General features: G+C 33.7%; 3 protein-coding genes across 3 annotated transcripts in view; all 3 read right to left on the bottom strand.

The window, feature by feature from the left end:
* Positions 1-1,379: 1,379 nt before the first annotated feature.
* On the bottom strand, positions 1,380-3,584 carry LOC116777687 (esterase E4-like; the record flags this gene model as incomplete). Its single annotated transcript, XM_032671362.2, has 3 exons — positions 1,380-1,707; positions 1,953-3,235; positions 3,441-3,584. Coding segments are annotated over 3 exons (1,635 nt in total), but the record flags the coding sequence as incomplete, so codon positions are not given.
* Positions 3,585-6,269: 2,685 nt separating this feature from the next.
* LOC116777239 (outer dynein arm-docking complex subunit 1-like) lies at positions 6,270-10,714 on the bottom strand. The gene is made up of 12 exons (XM_032670669.2): positions 10,566-10,714; positions 10,265-10,390; positions 9,804-9,998; positions 9,450-9,589; positions 9,189-9,363; positions 8,931-9,110; positions 8,507-8,657; positions 8,066-8,237; positions 7,812-7,953; positions 7,072-7,202; positions 6,594-6,728; positions 6,270-6,521 (listed from the first exon to the last, which is right to left on the bottom strand). Exons 1-12 carry the CDS (start codon positions 10,629-10,631, stop codon positions 6,485-6,487), a joined length of 1,650 nt encoding a protein of 549 aa, XP_032526560.2. The 5' UTR covers positions 10,632-10,714; the 3' UTR covers positions 6,270-6,484.
* Positions 10,715-11,021: 307 nt separating this feature from the next.
* Positions 11,022-13,129, bottom strand: part of LOC116777238 (bicaudal D-related protein homolog) — a 41,354-nt gene continuing 39,246 nt past the window's right edge. The window contains exons 8-9 of the mRNA XM_032670668.2: positions 12,913-13,017; positions 11,022-12,733 (exon numbers count right to left, since the gene is read on the bottom strand). Coding sequence (XP_032526559.2) covers positions 12,605-12,733; positions 12,913-13,017 — 234 coding nt within the window. The 3' untranslated portion in view covers positions 11,022-12,604. The remainder of the gene's footprint in view (positions 12,734-12,912; positions 13,018-13,129) is intronic.

Below are 13,129 nucleotides of genomic sequence, written 5' to 3' on the forward strand. Positions count from 1 at the left end.
ATAGTTAATAGTTAATAATAAATAAGTCCTTAAATATAAATTAATGTTAAATTCGCTCTATGCAAGTATGGTAAATAAAACTAAGTAGTTTTATTTTATTTAAGGGCTGAGGACTTTTCTGAGTAAGTAATTTTGGATCTTTTTTTTTAATGCTAAACATTCGCCTTGGATTTTTGCATCTTAAGCTCTAAGAGGTTTTATAAACTGTTCATGTCCATGACAGAAATGGTTATGAAGTGTTTTTGACCTTATCATTTACGAAAATAATAAATTAATTAAATATATCACTCTTGACGTTATATTAATCAGTTGTCATTGTTTTATTTGTTATAGTTTAAAATGATAATAGAATTTTTTGTATTCTGAACCGTCCCCCTTTTATATTATTTTCGTTATTGTTTGAAAATCGGTGTACAGTGAAACACAGTAGGTAGCTAGTTAACTTTTAAGGGTGCCGCTGAAAGATATTTAATAGAACGAGACTAATTCCGTTTCTGCTTTAATGTAGACTAAAAAAATGAGTACACTCTTTTACGTTATAAGTGTCTTATTTCTAATCTTCAGGCCGACGTCTATCGTTAAATATTTAATCCTAAACGAAACTAATGATAGCGGGAATTAGGATATTGTCTGGTTTTAAAAAATTTAACTGTAATATATACCCGTAGATTAAAAAAATGCATGAATTAAGAGTTTACCACAGATTGCTAAATGAGTCACACACAGAAAATAAAACACAATTACGAAATGTCTGTTGAATAAAAAACACATGTGAATTTTCAATATATATACTTAAAAAGTTCTAGTGTATAAGTAAAGTGCCATCTGCTTATGATTCTTTTATACTCTATTTGTGATCTTCTCGTCTAACCATATTATTAATCATACTCTGTGCGCTCAAACTCGGTGAAACGTCTGGAAAAATTTCAAACCTGTTCGGAAACTTTTATATATATTAGACACTAGCGTTCATAAAGACACTGTGTGTCCCATTTAAAGTGTGGCAGACTGCAAGGGATATTTTAAAATAATATTCGATTGTCTATAATTGCAGATAAAGTCGTTTTATTGTAACATTCTTTAATTTCGTATTTCCCATATGACTTTACGACAATTCGCGAAATAAAGTTACTATTGTTGATTAGTGTATATTTGATTCCTTTCACTGATGTCGTGACGGATCCCAAAAGTTCATATACAGGAAACGCGGCAAACGACGCCATCTTTGTGATATGCTTTTATTATAATTAAAAATTACGTATACCAATAAACTATTATTAACGACATTAAAAAAATTTAGATGCCATTCAGATTAAGAAATGATAATGAAAATAAATATATAATAGTGAAACATTGATTAAATTTCAACATTCGGGTTTATTGATAAGAAATTTATAGACACATAATTTCAATTTAAATAAGGTTTATTTAAAAAATAAGGGGACTTGTGATAACAATTATACACATTTATAAACTGGATATGATTTTTTTACTTGTATTTATACTAAGTTTGTGTCATCTGATTCAACATTTATTGATTTTATATGTGGCAACCCAGCTTCTTCGTATATTTCATCCCAAAACTCAACCCTCTCTTTGTCAGCGTAGTAACCCATAGAGAATGTGTCGTCTATATTGTAATATTCTTTATTTTTTATTGTAAAAGGCTTCCAATATTCTTCATCACTATTTCTGGATATTGGTTCGCTGAAAATATATTTAATTTATATTACGTGCAATAGTCTTTTTATTATACCAGCCACTATTATCGGTTAAATGAGAAAACATCATTAATTATAAAAAATTCACGTCCAAATAAAGTCGAAATTATATTTATATATGATATAACGAAATTGCATATATATGTGATATATGTATTAAAAGCAAGCATAAAATTATAAATCCTGGAATTATTCTGATTTAATTAAAGCAGATTTTTATATTTAACTTACCCCGTTTTTGCAAAGTCTGTCCACAATTTAGACACCCTGTATATAATTGCCCTCAACCTTAAATATTTCTCATATAGGTAATCGTTCTGGAAGTTCTTGAACAGGTACCACAGCTCGTCTCCATGACTCGCTCCCTTGAGATGACCGACGCCAAACATAACTTTAGCTACATTCAGCTCGGTATCCAAGTGGAATTTGTACATGTATATTGGATGGCTGAAATTGGCATAGCTATTGATGAATCTGTGAATATTGTAATTATAAGTTGTGTCCCCGATTATTTTCGTGAGGGCGTTGACATCTTCCTTCGTTAATGTTTTATTACCAGCATAAAATCTCACTATTCTTTTGCCGAATTCTTCTAATTTCTCTGGTGATACCTGGTTCGCTACATATCTGCCCACGAAATATGAAGGTTCCTTGCTGTAAACAGCCAGGCTTTCGAGGTATCGGTTAAGATATAACAGTCCTTCCCCATTGTTGTAACCGATTATTAAAGGCACCTTCGCGACATTCCCTTTTTGTAAAATTGTAATCGGATGTTCGGTTAGGAATGCCTCTACGTCTGGGAATTCTTTTTCGATCACTGGTATAAACTGTCCTGGGGGACCCCGATATATTTCATCATATGTCATAGAAGACAAAGTAACATTCGTTAGCTTATACTTATCTAAGGACATAAAGTATTGATACAATTCATATATGTCATTTGTTTCTTTCCCCAGGATTTTTCCAACTCTAAAAGCTCTTTTAATTTTACCGGCTGCTAAGGCCCAATCATTGAAAAAAGATCCACTTTGACATATTGCTCTATGGAAAAGTCCCCTGGACATCGGAGACACCATGTGGAAGGTAACAGATCCTGCAGCGGCACTGTCCCCAAAAATTGTCACATTATCGGGATCCCCCCCAAAATTTATTATGTTATCCCTTATCCAGCGTAACGCAGCGACCTGGTCTTTCATGCCAGCGTTGCCAGGTGCTTCTGGTATGTCCAAAGACAGGAAACCGAGCATTTCAAGTCTGTAATTCACCGTCACTAATAAAACATCGTGTTGCAATAAAAAGTCTCCGTAATACACACTTCCTGACCCGTAAGAAAACCCTCCCCCGAAGATGTAGAGTATGACTGGAGTTTTTGCATTTTTATTCATAGACCTGGTGTATACGTTTAAAAACAAACAGTCCTCTTCACCTACTTTTGTTTGATTGAGTTGAGTGCAAACTGAACCAAATTTCGTTGCATCTCGAATGCCCTTCCATGGCAGAGGGGGCTGTGGTGCCTGAAATTAATTAATACTATTATTGAGGAAAAACTTCTTATGTTCCCTAAAATGCAATTCTCTAATCCATTAAGCAGTTGAGCCTTTAACTTGTTAACATAATATTATTATAAATATTTATTTAAAATTAAAGCAACAATTGCTTTTCTTCATTCCAATTTCGAAATCGAGTCAAATAGCAATTAGAATTGCAAATTTACCCAACCTTGAATCGTAAATTCCCAATCGGTGGAGCTGCATACGGGATACCTTTGAAGCTGTAATATCTTGCGCCATTGAATAAAAGGTCACTTTCCCCTCTCAATTTTCCCTGCTTAACGGTCACTATAGGATTCTTCTGGAAGTTAAATTAACAAAATTACTTCGAAATACAAAATCATTTTTATCACATATCGTTGTTGTCTTAATTTATTTTTCTGGTTCAAAAAACGAGATGCAATGCACATCTATTTCATAAAAATTCAGTTACAATTTGAAAGTAGATTGGTATTACGAATTCATGATTCACAACAAAATTGTATGGTATGTTTGAACAATAACATACTTTGTGTTTATTTGTTGATATTACTTTCAATGAAATAGCGCACATGAGAAATATGCACAAACGACCACGTTTCATTTTATTCATAGCGAAACATGGACTTTAGCATTAAAATATTTTAGCACGCCTTTTATAATTGCGTATGTAGGTTGTGTAATAGCTTAACTAAACATTATTTTACACAAATAAAGATTTCAAATAATGTTGAATGTACTCGAATATGTGAAATACATAGCAATTGAAAGTAAATCAGCATATCAACGTTTTTGAGGGTCCAAAGTTTTATAGGGCGAAACTGTCGTGTGTAATTTCCCTGACGCTGCGCCTTCGTCTAAATATACATAAAATTTGTATCATTCAATTAAACAATCAAGAAATGTTTTGCTGCGATACGTTTAGGGCATATGATATATCATTATTGTTATACAGCGACTTTTTTTTGTGATTCGGATCGGATAATATATCAAGAATTATAATGTTTTATATTTAGACCCAGCTTCGCCAAGCTCTGTTTGTTAAATCTACACGAGGCATTCACTAGCGAACCGTCAAAAATATAATTGTCAGTCAGAATATTCACGAAAAATTAACAAGGCATTATCAAACGACACGTCAAACGACCGGCTACCAAATTACACGTTCTCGTTATAAGACGACCAAGTTGAAGTCACAGCGTTTAATGCGACATGTTTGCTACGATGCACCACTTCACGCCTTGATCGTAAACGTCCCTCGACACGTCACTTGTTAGTTAATGCGCCCAATATCATGCCTCGTTGATTGCATAGATTGGCCACACGAGAAGCTTTCTTTTCAGTTTACTACGTGTGACCTGACAAAATCTTGTTGTCTTATTAATAAATACAAGGAAACAGTCGACAATGACAAAACAGATGCTGTTACTATGGCTACAAAAAATCAGGGATGGGATTGGACGTTTGAGTTTTGACAGTGCAATAGATTAACGGTCCGGTAGCCATTTGACGGACCTCTAGAGCTGGAATTATGTTAAGACATTTAAACATACGTTAGTGCGTGGCGGGACGCTCGATACCTCTAACAGTCCCTCAAACGCTGCGACAAGACATTATTTATTGAACATTGATTGGTGGAACTGGTTCTTAAGCTTCTTAATTGAAAAGAATTCTTTTATTTCGTGTAAATTTTACACGGAAGAACTCCCTAAAACATCTTCAAGTTATCAAGTAAGGTTTTCTCGCGACTCCGTCCTCGTGAACATCAGAGTTGAACTCAGACAGAAATGTGTAGTGTTTTAAAACAGTGCCTATAGTTAAACTAAACTTACGTTGCAGACTTGTCATTTTAAATAATCTAGATGTTGACTGCAGCGCCATCTGCCCGGCTGATTTGTGAATCTAAATCCTCTGGGGCGACATACATACATACAAAAAAAATTCATGTCCGTGTTACCGTTTAGGAGTTCAGCGACATACACACGTACAGTATTATTTATGTATACAAAGCTGAATAGTCTACCGTAATCTTGTGACCGTTCTCATTAAAGAAACTATAGAATTTCTTCTGTATATCTCTACGTATGCGAGGACGCCATTCCCTTAAATTCTACTTGTCATTTAAATGAAACTTATATTATTCGGATAAACTACGCGTGTTTTATTTTTCGTTTCGGTTACTTTTCAGCAACCGTGATCACGGGCGGACGGGATGTGAATGCAAAAATAAAGCACGCGTAGTATATCCCAATAATATTAGAGTCATTTAAATGAATAAAACTCGCGAAAGTCTTAGATCTCATTATCTACTTGTCATTTTTTATAGTTTGTTTTATTATAAGTATATTTTATTTCGAATGTCTTCATATTTGAAACTTTGGAAATCGGCGGAGGGCATGTCCTATTTGTAACTGCCTTTAAAATTTATTAAGGAAGCACCTCCTATGAATACAAGATATATGTATATAATTCAAAATATTTCCATAAAATTATTTCTAACATTAATTTCAGTAAAACAAATTTTCCTTATCTAATTAGCTCGATCGCATTGTCTCGCTTATAACACAAGTTTTAAAAGCTAGTTACAATTTTAAATCCTTATATATATATTTGAAACGCCTTAACCAGGGATTTTCTGATATGGACTGAGTGGGACATTATGTATTTTCGTATCACTTTTAGAACTACAATAATTATTTATTAATATATTTCTATTTAGACAAACCCTTGCATAGTAACAAGATCTGAATGACAATATGAATTGCTATGTTGTTTTTACTTATGTATGCCTGTCACAAGTTCACGTTACACGACATACGGAGCGTTTCTCGTTTCACATTCCATAACAAATATTACATAGCATTTATTTATGTAACCTTAAGCGGAAATAATTACAGTATTATAAAAGGAATGTGATACATAAAGCATCCTTAAAAGAGATCCGTACCAGAAACCCTTTGGATAGAGCAGACTAGAAACGAATGCGTGGAATTTAAAGTTTATATCGTGCACACTAAAACAATTCAAACTTCATATTTAAAATGACAAATTTATTAACTTTAATTACTTTTACAGTACATTATTTGTTTAAAATTTTTCCAACCGTTACTGTTGTCAGATATAAAAAACAGATTCTCATAAATCTAGAACAGCGTATCAAAAGAGGCATTCAATCAAAAAACGTTTTATTAAAAAAAAAAACCCTATGCAATTAAAATAAGTACAAGAATAATATTAATCTTTCTTTGGTCCTCTGTAGGGATGACGTTTTCTGCAAAAAGTATACGCTTGTTAGGAACTGTCATAAAAAAAGTATACATATATATTTTTTATACAAACTTACGCAGGAATCGTCAAGGTGAATATCCCGAACTTGGTGTTGATATCTTCCAGATGGAAAATGCCCTCGATGTACTCTTTATCAGCTGGGACAGCTGGCGTCTCAAATACCAGGTTCATGATGTAGTCTTCGACGCAACTGCGACGAACAAAAATACATTACTGTTTACTAGTCACCAATAAGAATATCAAATAAAATAGTTTTCAGTTAAAAAGTATTCCTAGTTCAGTTAAAAATTATCTAAAAGTGTTCCAAGAACGTCGACGCCCACTATTGCTATGGAATTTAAATCTGAATCATTTTCAAACACACTGAATGAAACAGAACATAATGTTATATACGCCAAGTCACGCGGTTGATATGTTTTCAACATTTTTTGTATTTGAAACGAAAATATGTATTTATCTTTCGTTTTTTACTCCAGTTTTTTTTTAAATTTAAACTATATAAATCGTAATAGTCATTTGCTATAATCACGTACTAAGCGCACGGCTGATATGGGACCAGTTTTTCAATTCTGTTGGGACGCAGGGTCTCCACGTATGGATCGGCCACGAGTTTCGTAGATGTTTGTGGGGAACCCTTGCGGCCTTTCGGTGTAGGAGCTGGTGGCTGGAAAATATTAATATTTTCTCTAATACAATAGACATTTAATGTCATCTAAAATCTTCGCAGTAACCGAGACTTCGGAAGTATGTTGTCAAAAATATTTGAAAACGAGTAGTAAATCCGAAAATTATCAGTTTTAATAAAAAATATTTTCTCGTTTCAATCGCTACAAAAACACCATTCACGATTAGGTCCTGTAAATTGAAACTAAAAAAATATACTTATATTATTCAAAAGTAATTTGAAATCGTATAGTATTATGAATAGAGTTCTGTACTACAATAGCTACTGTTAAGAATTAATAAACAAATGGAAGTATCAAACTAGCTTATGAGGATTAAAAATATATATAGGCTTTTGCGTTGGGTCATAGTTTTCGTCACTTCAGTCTATTGCCAAAGGATACATAAAAATTATTCTAAATTCTTCTTCAAATACAAATAAAATAATATTTACATTTTGTCAGAGAGTTGTATATAAAAATTTAAGAACTTTTTATTTGGCTGACTTTTAGTGACATAAAGGTTATTTCCGTTTAAATTCTATGTTTTATGATTGAATTATCGTGTCACGGTACGGAACTGCACTATATCACAAAACCTTTTTTCTTACCTTAACAGCCCCGTATGCGACTTCAATGAGGCTCTTCACCTCCGCCTCTAAAATCTTCAGAAACTTGCTCACATTCCATTTTGTCACCTCCTTGTGGTTACCCAGAAGTGACAAGAGTGGGGTCACCTCGCATTTCGCTATTCTACCAAGTCAATTAATGTCATAAATGTACAAGTTCTCAATATAGGATAGGCCTGTGCAACTAACTAATCCCCGACTGTGGGCACGTTTTAAAGATTCGATCCTAATTTTACCTGACGAGGTCGTCGATGCCTTTTAGGACTTTCACGACTGTAGCTTCCGCGGCCGCATCTTCGTCACGTTTCCTTGAGGTGCTATCACGCTGTGCTTGCAGAGCCGCTGTCAGCTCGTTTAATCGCCTGGCCTGGTATTCCTCTCGAGCTTCGTTAACGTCCCGCTGGTCGACTGATTGGATGTGACATTTTTTCTCAATTTATATAACTACCAATTGATTCTATATATTTGATACATATTCAGTGTTGTACAAATTAGACAAGCGTTTACAAATACACTATTCTTAAACAAATAGAGTTTGAGTGGTAAGTTATAATATTAATAATAATAACAAGAAGACTAACTTAAATCAATTTGCATATTAAAAAAAGTTTTTTTTTTTTGAAGATGCGTATTTCTCATAAAGTATTAACATGTAGCAAAATACAAATTCAACTAACTTATTTTCTGTCGGAGCAAATCAAGTTCGCGTCTCAAGAAAATTGAATCCTGTAGAACTTCACAAAGGAGAACGAATATGGAAAAGTTCTGTATCTCTGTAGCTTCGAAATTGCTTATAATGGTTGTCAGGCGATCGGAACCGCTGTATATCTTGAAATTGTTAAAGAAATTAAAATAAAACAAAGTCCGATTTCAGCCTTCTTTCAAGTATTTTTGTTATCTTCCGAGGTCTTCACCAATTATCTCAAAATATACATCAAAACAAAAAGCATATTAAACTCTGAACATTCATGAATTCAGAATCGTTTCATAAACACTTTCAATAATAACAAATAAATTTTAAAAAAAAAGCAAGCAATTAAACAGGAGGTAATGTTAAAAAACAGGAAAATCTACGCCAAATAACAAACACCGTTGACTCACGAATATCGCCTCTAAAAGAGCGTCATGCCTTGATATTTCTTGCTCGCATCTCTGTATTTCCTCCTGCCTTTTCATCTCCTCCTTCTCATCAGCTTCACAGATTCGTCTGGAACCTTTGACGCGTAGAAATTCCTCGAGTTTCGCTAAATGGTTCAACTCTCCTTCATACGATTGCATTTCCTATATAATTTTCTATAGATTAGTATTGTTGCAACATAGCCATTACCTATCTTCATATTAATGATTTGGTGATTCTACCGATATATCTCTGTTGAGTTGGAACAGCCCCTTCCATTTCAGCGCCTCTAGTTTGCGACAGCACTCGTCTCTATCCCCGAAAGCGCTGGTGGCGATCTCAAATATATCCATCAGATATTCCTTGCCTCTGACCAGTTTCCCAATAGTGCGGTTCCATTGGATGTTAAAATCGTTCCTGTATCAATATTTAATTTTGTAAACTTTTACTTCACATCAATTTACCGAAGACATCATGAGATATACGAAACAGTGTCACAAAACCTTTCAACAAGTAACCGATCTATTTCTTCGCGGACTTTCTTATTGTCAGTATTAACTAGGCAGAAGCGTTTCGTCGCTAAATCTAGACGATTCTCCATACGCTTAAGACGGTTATTCGCATTTTCAATCATGGCTAGTTCCTGGAAGTATCACAAAATTGAACAGTACGTATGAGATCATTATGTTTTAATCAAGAGTATATTAGATTTAAGAGCAAATTAAATTGAATGTTGTCTACATTTAACAAGTTAGATATAAGGTTGACGTCTACACAAACCTGCTTTAGTACCAGCAAGAGCTAATTCAACTACATTTCTACCAGATATCTGGGCTAGCAAACATCATATAACCTACATCAGCTTCTGTTGGTACTTTTTTCAGCAGTTCGACAAGTTGCTTCTGCGCGATATAGTTCAGGCAGTCTAGTTCAGCTCTCTGAGCGCGCTCGTCCCTCAGCTGTCCCTCCAGCTGTTCATAATCCACGATGGACTTGCAGGTGCCGCTCTTAGTCACATTGTCTCGGAGCGCGTGTTGACCTTTTTTTGCCAACTGGGTTAACGTTTAGAAATAGTCATTTATTATTTTGCTATTAATTTATCTGTATCAATTCTAGCTTTCTTTCTCCTTTAGCTAGCTGGATAGATGTTTAAAAAAATATATTTCGATGTTTGCTTATACTTATATTCTTGATAGAACTACAGAAGGAACTCAATTTTTGGAAGAAAAGTAGAAAATTTCAGTTTGATATAAGTTGTTGCAATGTCGAAAATTATTAAAAATATGTCGGCTGTAAGTAAATTTAATATACAACTAACATTAATACAGAGCAGTGTCTCTTTCAGTTCAGCGGCTAATATAGCGAGCTGTTTTTCTTGGGGCGCCAACTGAGGCTCGCCGCCCGCTCGCTTCTCAACGCTACACGTCGGAGCCAATTTTTGGAACTACGAACAGTACAAGAATATCAATGTGGACAAGACTCATTCTTACGCTCAATATTATTCGTTCTGTTTAAAGGACATTTGACATCAGCTGAAATTATTTATGGCTTTCACATAAACTTGTAAGAATTTTTCAAGCGAGATAGTTATAAATATATATACATCAATCTCCACTCACCGTTCTTTGGACATTGCTGAGTTCGGCTTCAGGGTCTATAGTCTTTTGTTCAACTTGAGCCGGCATCTTTTTATATCAATTGTAAACGACAACAAGAAATAAATCTTCTTTCATAACAAAACAAAAATAGCAATTTGACAGCGATTGTTTCGCTGATATAAATATTTTTTTATTTTTATTTGACTTTAAGACATTGTCATATGAGGACTACAGAGGAATTACAATTTATTTAATGTGCCCCAATGTTAGCTGATTAGTTTTTTTATATATTATAAAGATACAATATATAATTTTTCTTAATTTTTTTGTTAATATATATAAATATATGCGTGTCCGATGAAAGGGGGGGCGAGGGTTGGAAAAAAATTAAAGTGATTTCTTAAATGTTTGCCCTTTACATATTTTAACGACATAAACATACTTTTCGTGGGTAAATACAATACAATAAAAGAACAATTTTAAAATTTCTCTCTTTATTATTCCAATAATTGCATATTAATATCTATGATAAATACAAACTAGTCATTAGATCTAAAATTAAGTTAACGCTTTAAGTACTTTTCTGAGATAATATTGTTGATGTTACATTTATTATGAATTAATTGCTATTAATAAAATAGATTTAATGGAATGGTTTTATTTGTGCTGACAAGTATTTTTTAACTTTCAAAGGTATGAAAAAAAATTAGCAGTAAACTGTAATGTTTAAAAATGTGTAATATTTAAAATCTCTTATATATACGTTTTTTTTTTATATAGACCACAACACGGTCAGTTGTCAAAGTTGTTACAAAAATTTTATTTCGCTCTATCAAACATTGTTTAATTTCTTAAAATCATACATAGGCACTTATAAAACGGATTTAAAAGTTGACGTGTCTTTTTTTAATAATTTCTAAAAACTAATTCAATATCACAAACGCGTTTTTGTTTTTTTTTTTTATAAAACGGAGTGATAATAATTCTACAGAATGATCTTCCATTTTTAAAAAAATTATTAAAACAGACACCAAACATATTATATAATCTGTTACAAGAAACGTTGACATCGCAATAAAAAAAAAATTAAGATGTCATTTTGACAGTTAATCTTTTTTTCTGTTAGTTCAAATAAGTATGGTGCAGTTTGAACATCTTTATAGTATTTACAACAAATTCATATTTTAAAATTGGAATGAATGAGTTAAGTATTGCATATTTTAACATTGAAAGGCACTTTGTAAGGCGTTCGTTTTATCAATTACAGTAGTAAATTCAATCACTAAGGCACAAAACATTGTTATGACGCTGTATTAAATACTATAACACTAAATTGCAAATCGTTAATACTAATTTTAATCTATTAAATATGGCTATCGTTGTGTTAACTAAATTCCGAGGTGCACCAAAAAAATTTACTACGGCTACAGTGTTATTTACATTTACAATTGTACATTAAAGATTCGAAATTTTATTGTATTTATCGTGTATAGAATATTATTATTTTTTTTATTCTCTATTATATTACTTAGTTGAGCTTTAGAGACTTAAGGACGTAGCCAGGTTATTTGTTTGTTAGATGTCGCAGTGACAAGATGGCTGACAATACGAAACAAAATGGCGGATAAGCTATTACAGGTTATGGTTAATTTCGATTCGAAAACAATCTATAATTCGATTAATTCTCGACAGCTCGGTACATTTCACAAGTTGAGAGTAATAGTGTATCGTAAATTACTTTGTACGGAATGCAAAAAACATCGGGAAAGGCTACGGTTATGTTTAATATTAAATGTAAAACAACTAAGAAGTTCCTAAAAAATACGCTAAGAATCACTGCTAATGTGTAAACATCACACGGTTTCAAATACAATATTAAACTATGAAATATAAACTCCGCGATGTCCAATGGATTGCACAAGATGGCGGCTGTGAGGAGTGGGTAGGGGTGGAAGGGGAGGATGATGGAGAGGGCGGGGGCGACGGAGTGGGGGGTTCGCCGGAGGAGGAGAAGGATCAGGACGAGGGAGGGAGGAGTGATGACGTCGCTAGAGATGAAGTTACCGGTGAAAAAGCCCGAATAGTCTCTCGGTGCGAGTCGGTGCGCGCGGCGGAGGGAGTTTGCGGCGTTTCTCCTGGGACGTCAGTTTGTGCTTCATCTGTTCATCTATGAGTTCCTGCATGTCCATCTAGAAATATTATAATAATATTAAGATAGCATCCAACAGATCAGAGTCATACTCAGCATTAATGCGAAATGTGAAACGCGTAAACTCTTAGATCTCCTCTTCCTGAAGCTATAGGGTCCAAAGTGTTCGTCATTATCTATGAAGGCTTCTTTAAGGTTATATAGAAATGCTATACAAACCTGCCACTGCTCCAGCTGTTGGCCCAGGTCTATCTTCTGTCTCACCGCCTCGTACAGCTGGCTGTTAGCCTGCATCAATTCTACGCGTGTCTTAGCCAGAGCGACCTGGAAGTATTTTTAAGAAATCCTCTAATGACGATTATTTAATCACCTTATATTGTTAGAACATATATTTAAAAGCCAAAAATCCTTGTGGAATTTGTAATTTTTCACTCAA

The sequence above is a fragment of the Danaus plexippus genome, chromosome Z, assembly GCF_018135715.1.
Source record: "Danaus plexippus chromosome Z, MEX_DaPlex, whole genome shotgun sequence".
Lineage (NCBI taxonomy): Eukaryota > Metazoa > Arthropoda > Insecta > Lepidoptera > Nymphalidae > Danaus > Danaus plexippus.

Coding starts and splice junctions, on each gene's coding strand:
- LOC116777239 (XM_032670669.2), bottom strand. CDS start 10,631: ATGCCGGCTCAAGTTGAACAAAAGACTATAGACCCTGAAGCCGAACTC. Junction 9,590..9,803: donor AAGTACCAACAGAAGCTGAT/GTAGGTTATATG, acceptor TGATACTTCCAG/GAACTAGCCATGATTGAAAA. Junction 8,658..8,930: donor CTCTTTTAGAGGCGATATTC/GTGAGTCAACGG, acceptor AACAATTTCAAG/ATATACAGCGGTTCCGATCG.